The following is a 12,895-nucleotide window of genomic DNA, read 5'->3' on the forward strand; positions in this document are numbered from 1 at the left end:
TTATCACACAAGATTAGGAGCACCAGGAATGCTTATAAAATAGTCATTAGGCTGTTTGGCTATCTAAAGGCCAAGCCCACCAAGTAACAGACACAAGTGGCATACTTAGACTGAAGCTAAACTTTACTCCACCTATTAGTTTATCAAAGTTTTTGGTGTGAGGCTGTCAGCCTACTCAAGTCTGTTGTGCTAATTCAGTTTCTTTTTTTTTCTATTTTACACAAATTATTTTATTTGATTATTTTAATCATAATATTGGCATGATATTCAGGGTGATTTACAAATGGCATTTTGTATTTAAGTTTTTAAAGCTTTAGAATACTTGTTACAGTTTTTTGGTTTTTTTTGTTTGTTTGTTTGTTTGTTTTTTACTTTAGGTTCTGGGATACATGTGCAGAATGTGCAGGTTTGTTACACAGGTGTACATGTACCATGGTGGTTTGCTGTACTTATCAACTCATCATCTAGGTTTTAAGCCCCACATGCATTAGGTATTTGTCCTAATGCTCTCCCTGCGCCTTGACCCCACCCCCCAACCGGCCCTGGTGTGTGATGTTCCCCTCCCTGTGTCCATGTGTTCTCATTGTTCAGGTCCCACTTATGAGTGAGAACATGAGATGTTAGGTTTTCTGTTTCCTGTGTTAGTTTGCTGAGAATGATGGCTTCCAGCTTCATCCATGTCCCTGCAAAGGACATGAACTTACCTTTTTTTATGACTGTATAGTATTCCATGGTGTATATGTGCCACATTTTCCTATCCAGTCTATCATTGATGGGCATTTGGGTTGGTTCCAAGTCTTTGTTATTGTAAATAGTGCTGCGATAAACGTACGTGTGCATGTGTCTTTATAGTAGAATGATATATGATCCTTTGGGTATATACCCAGTAATGGGATTGCTGGGTCAAATGGTATTTTCTGGTTCTCAATCCTTGAGGAATTGCCACACTATCTCCCACAATGGTTGAACTAATTTATACTCCCACCAACAGTGTAAAAGCATTCCTGTTTCTCCATAGCCTTGCTAGCATCTGTTGTTTCCTGACTTAATCACCATTCTGATTGGCTTGAGGTGGTAGCTCATCGTGGTTTTGATTTGCATTTCTTATTGACCAGTGAGGATGAGCTTTTTTTCATATGTTTGTGGGCTGTGTAAACGTCTTCTTTTGAGAAGTGTCTGTTCATATCCTTTGCCCACTTTTTGATGGGGTTATTTCTTGTAAATTTAAGTTCCTTGTAGATAAATGTTTATGTCTCTTGGCTCTTAGATTTGTAATAGAAATGTTAAAACTCACTACTCCTTGGTTTGTAGTAGAAACACCAATATTCACTGCCCTAAAAGATTTATTGTCACTATTAGTTACTCATAATATTAAAAGCCTGCATAAATTTCATTAAATGTCTATAGTGCCAAATTCAGTATGTTGACATTTTGTGATTGCTAAGTATAAATTAACTCTGCCCCTCTGTTGATTATTTAGGGTCCTATTTGATTTGAGTTTCTTTTATCTGTATTGCATGTAGTAGGGCTGTTTCATAAGTGTCCTCCAGATAAATGAGATAAGGCTAGCAAATGTTAAGAAAATTCTTTAACTCTAAAGTCATTTCTTCCAACACAATAAGTAATTTAGATTTTATTATACATTACTAATATGCATTTTTTCCATATTTGTTTAACCATCTTAACTATTTCAAGTATACTATTCAGTGGTATTAAATATATTCATAATATGTAGCCATTGGTGCCATCCATCTCCATAACACTTCCCATCTTGTAAAATTGAAACTATACCTTTTTAACGGGAACTCTCTATTTTGCCTTTCCCCTCTCCTTCTGACAACCACCATCCTACTTTCTGTCTCCTTGATTTTGACTACTCTCAGTACCTCATATAAGTAGAGTCGTATAGTATGTGTCTTTTTGTGACTGGCTTATTTCACTTAGCATAATGTCCTAGTTATGCTAAGTTAATCTGTGTTGTAGCATATATCATTTCCTTCCTTTTAAATGCTGAATAATATTCTGTTTTATGTATACCACATTTTGCCTCTCTATCCATCCATCAATTGACACTTGGGTGGCTTTCATGTTTTAGTTACTGTGAACCATGCAGTTATGAACATGGGTGTACAAGTAACTCTTTGAGACCCTGCTTTCAACTCTTTTGTGCATATACCTGGAAGTGGAATTGCTGTATCATATGTAATGCCAGTTTTCATTTTTTTAGGAAACATCATACTGTTTTCCACAGCTGCTGTACCATTTTACATTCCTACCAGCAGCACACAGGGTTTCAGTTTCTCCACAACCTTGACAACACACGTCATTATTATTGTTTTTTGTTAGTAGCCATCCTTATAGGTCTGAGATGGTAACAGTTGCTTTCTTTTATAAAGGAGTAAAATGATTATCATTCTGTAATTGCTTTGTATAATTATACTGGTACTATTATTTTTCATGAATACGTATAAACAAATGAATGTGAAAATACAGATTTTAAGAACAGGTTTCTTAGGCTTAAGTCTCAAATGTTCCTTCTTCTGTTTTTATTGTTAAAGGTACTATATCTTTGGCTTAACTTAAACTCTATATTGAATTTAAATAAATATTTTGACTGACTACTGGTTAAAAGTATTTCAAATCTAACTTTTTTTTTAAAAAAAAGCAGATAAATAGTAATTCCTATCAGTTAATGTTGAATCTAATTTTGAATATAAGAATTGAAAACAGGATCATGAAGAGCTATTTGTCCTTCCATGTTCACAGCTGCGTTATTCACAAATTGCAAAATTTGGAGGCAACTCCAATGTCCATTGATGGGTAAATAGAGATCTAATTTTACTGTTCTACTATTCTTTTTACCTTTTCTCTGTTTTGATTTGTGTAAGATTGGTTGTGTAATACTGCATATTTTTTAAACTTAAGATGAGAAAATTATTTATATCAAAAAGACCATATTATTTATAGCTGTTTCTTTAACTTGCCGGAATAGCAAATGTTGTGTCAAGTGTACTCAAATTTAAGTTGGAATGAACACAAAAGTTAAAGTTCATTTAAATGAGATGGTTTATAGGAAGTTCTCAGCATTGTAGTTAGTACAGAGTAAGAGCTCATATGTCAGCTGCCACAATTGTTCTGGACCCAGTTATTACTATTGTTAGAAATTGCCACCTGTAATCCCAGCAGTTTGGGAAGCTGAGGCGGGTGGATCACGAGGTCAGGAGATTGAGACCATCCAGGCTAACACGGTGAAACCTCGTCTCTACTAAAAATACAAAAACTTAGCCAGGCGTGGTGGCGTGCGCCTGTAGTCCCAGCTAGTTAGGAGGCTGAGGCAGGAGAATGGCGTGAACCCAGGAGGCAGAACTTGTAGTGAGCCAAGATTGTGCCACTGCACTCCAGCCCTGGCGACAGAGCAAAACTCCGTGTCAAAAAAAAAAAAAAAAAATTGCTGCAAAGTTAACTTGAATTATATGTTGTTATTCTGATAGTACTGTTGATCTCTTGGGACATGGGACAGAGAAGGCTATTTGGGCATCATATACTATATAGAAAGAGTTATGAGTAGAGGGAATCAGGGTAGTGAATTTGTTAAGTGAATGTATATACACATATAGATAACTGTGATTAAGTACATACGTATTTAGTAAAACTTGGTTTACTATTTATTTCCACAGCTTTATATTCTGTTATATTGTTCTGTGTGTTCTTCTGGATCCCTTTTGTCTACTTCTATTATGAAGAAAAGGATGATGATGATACTAGTAAATGTACTGTAAGTATCTTTATTTTAGAGGCCTCAGTTTAGGAAAGAAAAATAATATTTCCTGCTTTTTCAGAGAATGACATGACTGGATTTTTTTTTTAATTTATTTATTATTATTATACTTTAAGTTGTAGGGTACATGTGCATAATGTGCAGGTTTGTTACATATGTATACTTGTGCCATGTTGGTGTGCTGCACCCATCAACTCGTCATTTACATCAGGTATAACTCCCAATGCAGTCCCTCCCCCCTCCCCCCTCCCCATGATAGGCCCCTGTGTGTGATGTTCCCCTTCCTGAGTCCAAGTGATCTCATTGTTCAGTTCCCACCTATAGAATGGGAGAAAATTTTTGCAATCTACTCATCTGACAAAGGGCTAATATCCAGAACCTACAAAGAACTCAAACAAATTTACAAGAAAAAAACAAACAACCCCATCAAAAAGTGGGCAAAGGATATGAACAGACATTTCTCAAAAGAAGACATTCATACAGCCAACAGACACATGAAAAAATGCTCATCATCACTGGCCATCAGAGAAATGCAAATCAAAACCACAATGAGATACCATCTCACACCAGTTAGAATGGCGATCATTAAAAAGTCAGGAAACAACAGGTGCTGGAGAGGATGTGGAGAAATAGGAACACTTTTACACTGTTGGTGGGATTGTAAACTAGTTCAACCATTATGGAAAACAGTATGGCGATTCCTCAAGGATCTAGAACTAGATGTACCGTATGACCCAGCCATCCCATTACTGGGTATATACCCAAAGGATTATAAATTATGCTGCTATAATGACTGGATTTTTTTATAGAGCAGTGTTGTCTGATAGAAATGCAATGTTAGCTAAATTAAAATAAAAAGAAACAGTTGAAATTAATTTAAATTATACATTGTATTTAACATAATATATTCCAAATATTATTTCAAATATAGTCAAACAAACTAGTAATGAAATATTAAGTTTCTTTTCTTCACACTAAGTCTTTGAAATTTGGGTTGTATTTTACACAACAGTTCAAGCTAGCCACATTTCAAGTGCTTTCTAGCCACATGTGGCTTGCGACTATTATTTTAGACAAAGCAATTCTAGATCAGGCATACAAAATTTTTTCTGTAGAAGGCCAGGAGGTAAATAATTTAGGATTTGTGGGCTATATGGTCTCTGTCTTAGCTACTCAAGTCTGCCATTATAGTGTGAAAAGTATTCAGAGACAATGAACATTTTATAATCCAATAAAACAGAAAATGAATCAGATGTGGCACACTGAATGTAGTTTGCTGGCCCCTGTTCAAAAGCATAAAGAAGGAGCACTTACAGGTTGTACTTACTAATCCAGGATAAGGCTGACTTTCTTTTTAGACGGGTGCTGTGGCTCATGCCTATAATTCCAGCACTTTGGGAGGCCAAGGTGGGCAGATCACCTGAGGTCAGGAGTTAGAGACCAGCCTGGCCAACATGGCGAAAACTTGTCTCTAGTAAAAGTACAAAAGTATAAAAATTAGCTGGGCATGGTGGTGGGGGCCTGCTACTCTGGAGGCTGAGGCAGGAGAATTGCTTGAACCCAGGAGGCGGAGGTTGCAGTGAGCCGAGATTGCACCACTGTACTCCAGCCTGGGCGACAAGAGTGAGACTTTGTCTCAAAAAAAAAGACTGACTTTTTAAAAACCTGACAAATACAGCACACATGTGTGTTCAAAACTGCAGATCATTATCACTTAAGTATTGGTATAAACATCTTAATTAAAATAATAGTAAATATAATTCAGGAGAATCTTAGAAATATATTAATATTATATAACTGAGTTGGGCCTGTCTCTCAATTGCATGGGTGACTGAAAATCAGGAAATCTATTAGTATATAGTAATTAATAGGCCAAAGAAAAAATGTATATTAAAAGGTATATGTCAAAATCAAACACTTTGTAATTTAGGGGAACAGTTGTACAATAAGACTAAATGTCTTATCTTTTTGACTTACAGGATTTTGTTTTATACCTTGTTTACATTTGTATTTAAATATAGAAATAAATACATTCAGTCAAAAGCTAGCATCATGCTTAATCATGCTTAAAACCTCAAGAGCATTGGCATTAAGATTAGGAGCAAGTAAATTAACAGTATTTTAAATGACTCTTAGAGTGATAATCAGCGTAGTGTTAGAGAAAAAAAATTAGACATTTAAATATTTATAAAGAGAGTCAAAACTGTTATTTGCAGATACTATATTACTCTATATTTGGAAAAACCAAGGTATGTAAAGTAAGGTAGCTAGTTGCAAATTTAATAAAATCTCCATGAGATTTATGCATCTTTTTCACTTCTTCCAGAGTGCACATTCTTCTACCCTTTGGTTGATCTTAGGATCTTCTTTATCTTTTCTTCAGTTTTTTTCCTAAGGGATATCTTATCCCCTTTGTGAATAAGAACTTACCGTGTGAAACATTCATTCAAATTTTAAAAGATCATTTTTAGATACTTCATTAGTCTGAGAGCACAAATGTTATTTCTGACTGATTTAAAATGAGATTATTATTCACTTTTTAATTCATATTCAGAATGTCCAGCTTTGTCTTTATTTGCTTTTCTTAGCCTTTGGAGTATATTATAGGCACCAAGCAAAACATAGTTTTTAAATTCCCAAGTTCCTGGTCTTAAGTACTTACTTAATCACTTATAACCTACGTGCCTTAGGAGAGATTATTAACTTCTCTGGACTTCAGCTTCGTTATGTCTAAAGTAAAGATGAGAACAGCCTATCTTAGAGTTGTTATGAGAATTAAATGAGTTAACATATGTGATGTTCTTATCAGTGCCTGGCATATGTTATATATGTATGAAATATATATTAATGTATGTAAGTATATATACACATATACACATACATAAATACATAAATATTTATGAATATGTGTATAAATATAAATACATAAATATTTATGTATGTGTATATATACTCACATATATGTATATGTGAGTATATATACAAGTATATTTATACTCATGTATATACTCAAACAAAAACGTGTATATTGTGTTGATTATTATAAACCATTTTGATGAATTGGATTGGGGCATTGTAGATTCTGATTGCTGTCTGCGGGAGTATTACATATTCTGATAATTTTACTCAAGATGCCTACTGGAGAATCAACTATACTTTAGGTGGTTTGGTTTTTACAAGGGCATAACTATTGAAAAGATTTTAAAAATCTCATATTTTGCAAAGATACTTAAGATGTAGTATATCCGTTTTCTTTAAATTTTAAGGTTTTAAACCTTAGTTGAAACCTTTGACTGTAAGCGTGTATCTGATGTGAAGGTACTGTTAAACTGTTGCAAGAATATTTTATATTTTAAAGGGCTTGCTAAATGTTATACTTTTTTCTCCTTGGCATCTAGCAAATTAAAACGGCACTCAAGTATACTTTGGGATTTGTTGTGATTTGTGCACTGCTTCTTTTAGTTGGGTAAGTCTTGGTTTTTTTTTTTTTAACCATGAAATGGAAATAGAATTATTTGAAAAAAAATAATAAAAGGATCATTCAGAAAAATCTAGGAAAGAAAAAAAAATGTAAAAAAAAGAGAACAATCCACTCTCTGTATCTCCAAAGAACAATAGCCACAATTTAACAGTTTTGTCTGTCGTTTCATCTAGACATTTTTATGTGCTTGAGTGCATGCAGAGTGCACCTCCCTTCTTGCATGCACCCTACATGATTTAGTTTTACACAAATGTGATTATATTTTATATAATTCTTGGTAATCTACTTCTTAACATATTGCGGGCATCTCTTCAGGATAGTAAGTGTAGATCCATCAATTTTGACTACATTGCATTTCCTTCTAAGGATACAAAAATATATTTAACTCATCTTCTAGTGATAACTGCTTAGACATTTATAATGTTTCCCCATTATTATAAATAACACTTTGATGAAAATCCTTGTCTGTGCATCTTTTCAGATTTGACCCTATCAGTCTTTAAATCTTTGTCAGTGAATTTCCTTTCTTAATTCTTCTTGTTTTTATACTTATATCAATAACATTTTGCTTCTTTGTTTGTACATCTAAAATTTATCCTTGTTAATGGAAGACATTTATCTTTGTTAAAAATAGGTCATTAGTCTTTCTTTTTTTATGTTAGGAAATACATTAGGAATTAATTAATTTTTTGAAGTTTCTGTTTATAATTTAGTCTCACAATTTTCAATACATAACTTTCCATAAATAAAAAAATTACTTATTATATGTAACTTGTAATAGGAATAAAATTGTTGAGTAACTTTTTGTAGTTCCCGGAGTTCTTAGGATGCATGTGTTTTATAGTCAAGTCATATTTTCAATTATTTTTACCTGCCTTGATGTGTTATGAAAAAGAGTACTTTTTGTAAGCACCTTTTTTAGTGGTTTTTCTATGTATTTTAGCTACCGAGTATATTTCTAAAGTATTTTTTTGGCTTTTTAAAGAAAGCTAAATCTACTTATGTTAATTTCCCTTGTTAACGTAGATGTCCCTTGTATGTAAACCTGAATTATCTAGAGTGGAAATCAGCAAACTTTTCTTAAAGCATAGATAGTATTTTAGATTTACTGTCTGTATGGTCTCTGTGTCTCTCTTGTAGCTCAGAAGTAATCAGACAATACGTAAAGAACATGACTGTGTTCTAGAAAAACTTTATTTATAAACACAGGCAGCCAGTAGTTTGCCAACTCCTATTTTAGAACATGAATGAGAATCACCAATAAAACTACAAATCTTTGCAACAGTCAGAATAAAAGAGTAGTGAATTAAAGATTATTAGTGTTTCAGCCATCTAGGACAGTGTTCTTCTCATTACCATATGTAAATGTTTGAATGAGGTGTGCATTTAGGTTAAGTGATTGACAAAAGGTCTTGAAATATTTTTGAAGGTGGCATATTCAGAGTTTCTTTTAAGATAAAACTAGATAATTTTATGGCAAAGCCGTGATCTAGATTTAACTGATTCATGTAGCTCATACGTTTTTGGAACACTTATGTGTTGGATGCTATGCTAGATCTTTGGGCTAAAGATAGAGGACCATGGTCTCTGTCCTCTAGGTTTACGTTGTGGAGGCATGCAGATTCATACCTTGAATTACAGTGTTTAAGTGCTCTGATAGGAGATACATACCAGATGTTGATGGTAGATGAGCAGGTTCTTACTCTGCCTTGAAGAATCAGGAGATCTAAGAGGAAGTAATATTTGAGTTGAGATTTGAAGGAATGGGCATTGGTCAGCTGACTTGACAAATGAAAAAGATGAATAACATGTATATTGTTTTCGTCTGCTTTGGCTGGCATAACAAAGTATCATAGACTGGGTGGCTTAAATAACAGTCATTTATTTTCTCATGGTTCTGGAGGCTAGAAGTCTATGTTAAAGGTGCTGGCAAGTTTGGTTTCTGGTGAGAGTTCTCTTCCTGGCTTATCGAAGGCCACCTTCTTGCTCTGTCTTCACGTGGCCTTTCCTTTGTGCTTGCAGAGGGAGAAGGGGAGGGGGAGAGTGAGAGGGTGCAGGAGAGAGAAGGAGCACTCTCTGGTGTCTCTTCCTCTTCTTATAAGGACTCCAGTGCCATGGGATAATTAGGGCCCCACCCTTTTGACTTCATTTAACCCTAATTCCCTTGCTAAAGGACCTGTATCCAAATACCATTACATTGGGAGTTAGGGCTTCAACATAGGGATTTTCTTTTTTCTTTTTTGGGGGGGAGTTGAGTACAGGGGATTTTATTGATAGTGCATGACAAAGTGGTACTCCCTAGGTTCCTCCTTCTTCAGGGGATCTGGCACGGAAACTGTGACCAGGGGAGATTCTCAGTGTGGTGGGGGACTGAGTGTGGCAGGGACTCCCCATCAGCTGAGGGCCTCTCTCTCCCTGTTGTGCTCTTGCTGGAGCTGGTGATCAGGGGCTCTTACCCCTTGGAAGCCAGGTGGAACATGAGTTCCACCACCCTGTTGCTATAGCCAAATTCGTTGTCATATCTGAAAATGAGTTTGAAAAAGTAGTTGTTGAAGGCAGGCCAGCCCAGCATCGAAGGTGAAAGAGTATCACTAGTAAAGTTGGAAGAGACAACCTGTTGTTCAGGGTAGTCCAGGATGCCTTTGAGGGGACCCTCCAATGCCTGCTTTACCATCTTGTTTATGTCATCATATTCGGCAAGTTTCTCCAGATGGCACATCAGGTCCACAACCAACACATTGGCAGTGGGGACATGGAAAGTTATGCCAGTAAGCTTCCTGTAGCTCAGAGATGACCTTGCCCACAGCCTTGGCAACACAGGTAGAGGCAGGGATGATGTTCTGGAGAGCCTCACAGCTGTCACACCACAGTTTCCCAAAGGGACCATTCATGGTCTTCTGAGTGCCAATGATGGCTTGAACTGTGGTCATTAGTCCCTCCATGATGCCACAGTTGTCCAGGGTGACGAAGCAGTTGATAGTGCGGGAGGCATTGCTGACCATCTTTATGCCATTTTTGTACTTCTCATGGTTCAGGCCCATCACATGGGGGTATCAGCAGAAGGGGCAGAGATGAGGATCCTTTTGGCTCCCTGCTCTAAGAGAATCTCAGCCTTCTTCATGGTAGTAAAGATGCTGGTAGACTTCACAACATTATCAGCACCCAAATCACCCCATTTAATTTTGGTGAAATCTTGCACCTGTAAGAAGAGGGTGATGAGATTTCCATTGACGACAAGCTTCCAGTTCTCAGCCTTGACAGTGCCCTACAACTTGCCATGGGTGGAGTCATGTTGGAACATTTAGGCCATATAGTTAAGGTCACTGAGGGGTCAATGATGGCAACAATATTCCCTTTGCCAGGGTTAAAAGGAGCTCTGGTGACCAGGCACCACTATGACCAAATCCATTCACTCTGCCCTTCACTTCCACCATGATGTCTCAGTGATGTGGCTGGTGCTGCTGCAAAGATGAGGCTCTCTATAGAGTGGAGGAGCAGAGAGCCAGCAACATATGAATTTTTAGGGAGCACAATTCAGTCTATAAAATATATTAACTGGGAGGCTGAGGTTAGCATGGAGTGTTTGAAGAATGACATAAAAAGTATGATGTGAATTTAGATTTCCCCTCCCCTCAAAAAAAGAAGGGTAATGTGATGTTTCAAGTGTTCCTGTGGGCAAGTGACAGGATATGACATTAGCCAGGTGAGTAGACTCTGGGTCTTACATGCCATATTTAAGAAATTTTTAATTTTGTCCTACTGAGTAATTGAAAGACAGTGAAGATGTATATATATTTGTATACATGAATGCATGAAAATAAATATATATGACCTTACTTTAAGAGTTACAGCACTGTGGGCTGGGCATGGTGACTCCTGCATGTAATCCCAGCACTTTGGGAGGTCCAGGCAGGTGGATCACGAGGTCAAGAGATCGGGACCATGCTGGCCAACGTAGTGAATTCTACTAAAAATACAAAAATTAGCTGGGCATAGTGGTGTGCACCTGTAATCCTAGCTACTTGGGAGGCTAAGGCAGGAGAACAGCTTGAACCTGGGAGGCGGAGGTTGCAGTGAGCTGAGATTGAGCCACTGCATTCCATCCTGGCAACAGAGTGACACTCCGTCTCAAAAAAAAAAAAAAAAAAAAAAGAGTTACAACACTGTGGAGGATGCATTGCAAGAGGATTTTGGGTGTTGGGTTGGAGAAGTGGTATGTAAATAGTAGGTAGGAAGATCAGTTAAGTAGCCATTATATAAGTTCAGGTGAGCTTTGGAACTACAGTGGTTACCAAGAGAACAGAGAGGAAGAAACATAAGCTATTTGGAAGATAAATATGAATTGACTTGGTGATGGAGTGTAAGAAGTGAACATCTTACTTTCAGTCTGCTGAATTCATCATTTCCATTTCATATCTACTGAAATTCATTAGCTTTTTCTTTGTCTCTTTCTGAAGAGATAATGTGTGTTAAGCTAATTCAGTGAATCAGATTGGGTAGAAAATATTTTTACTAAGCAGTTTTTTAGTTTTATTGTTTTCAAGGGCATGAGGGAAAAGTTTTGTCTTACTAGACTCTAGTTTGTATTTTAACCCATTTATGCCAGAGGTTGCAAATTTTTTTAGTGAAAAATCAGACCTTGGTGATGACCTTGAGCAGTGAAATATAAATAACTCCCACAAGCTTAATATTCCAATAATGGAACACTAGTCATAAATGGCTTAATCTAATACTTTGTGTTTTTGGAAGCTGAGGTGCTCTGTATACATTTTTTTTTTTCTAGAAGGGCTGAAATTTTAAAAGTATGTGAACCTTTCTACCACACAAATCCCGTTGTATACTAACTCTTGGTTACTTTAATGTCATCACCATTTCATTTAGTATACTAAACACCTGATAATCTTAACTGCTGTCTCTTTCCTCACAACTGATGTATCTGTATTATAACTTTGACTTCAGTTGCCTTTTCATCTGTTGGTAGGCATTTGGCTAATGAACAGTGGTTTATTCTTTCTGGTGGTTAAAAGGTTGACATGCTTTTATACCAGTCAGGTTCTGCTCTGCCCTCTGGGTCTTCTTACCCTACATCAGTTCCATTGAAAAAGGAAAGCCGGGTTCATCAGAGTCCTGCAGAATTAAGGCCAGGGTCTGTGTTGATTAATTAGTGCCTTTGCCATATTTTGAGTTCGACTTATGGATGTTTTCTTAGTTTATGTGAAAATATTTTAGGTCTGTTTTTTAGATTATAAAATCCTGGTGGTAAAGTGATTTAGGAACCTGCTTTGAATTTGTGCTTTCGTTTATACCTAAAATACTAAGTGCTCAAATGTTAACTCTCTGATGGATGCTTTCGAAGTATTTTCCTGAAGTCATTCTGATAGGTAGTGTGGGTCACTTAGTCTTTTTAGTCTTTTTAGTTTTTTTTTGGTTATATAAGGTTCCCTCTGGTGTTACTCTTTTTTGAATATTTGAACTACTAGATAATTCTGCTCAGGAGTTGAACGTGTGTCATCAAGAGCAAGGGTTAATTAATTTTCTTCTCTTTCTGTACAATATCTTTGATTACCTAAAACTGACATACTGAGTTTTAGAATATTGCATATTGAGCCCTATGAGTATGAATGCTATTTTTAGAT

General features: G+C 36.2%; 1 protein-coding gene across 3 annotated transcripts in view; it reads left to right on the top strand.

Moving 5' to 3' along the window:
* LOC105479557 (LMBR1 domain containing 1) overlaps positions 1–12,895 on the top strand; it is a 164,472-nt gene that overhangs the window by 75,622 nt on the left and 75,955 nt on the right. For all 3 annotated transcript variants that reach the window (XM_071096910.1, XM_071096907.1, XM_071096908.1), the window contains exons 4-5: positions 3,678–3,775; positions 7,177–7,244. In XM_071096910.1, the coding sequence (XP_070953011.1) occupies positions 3,678–3,775; positions 7,177–7,244 (166 nt within the window). The remainder of the gene's footprint in view (positions 1–3,677; positions 3,776–7,176; positions 7,245–12,895) is intronic.

Source organism: Macaca nemestrina, chromosome 5 (assembly GCF_043159975.1).
Source record: "Macaca nemestrina isolate mMacNem1 chromosome 5, mMacNem.hap1, whole genome shotgun sequence".
Taxonomy (NCBI): Eukaryota; Metazoa; Chordata; class Mammalia; order Primates; family Cercopithecidae; genus Macaca; species Macaca nemestrina.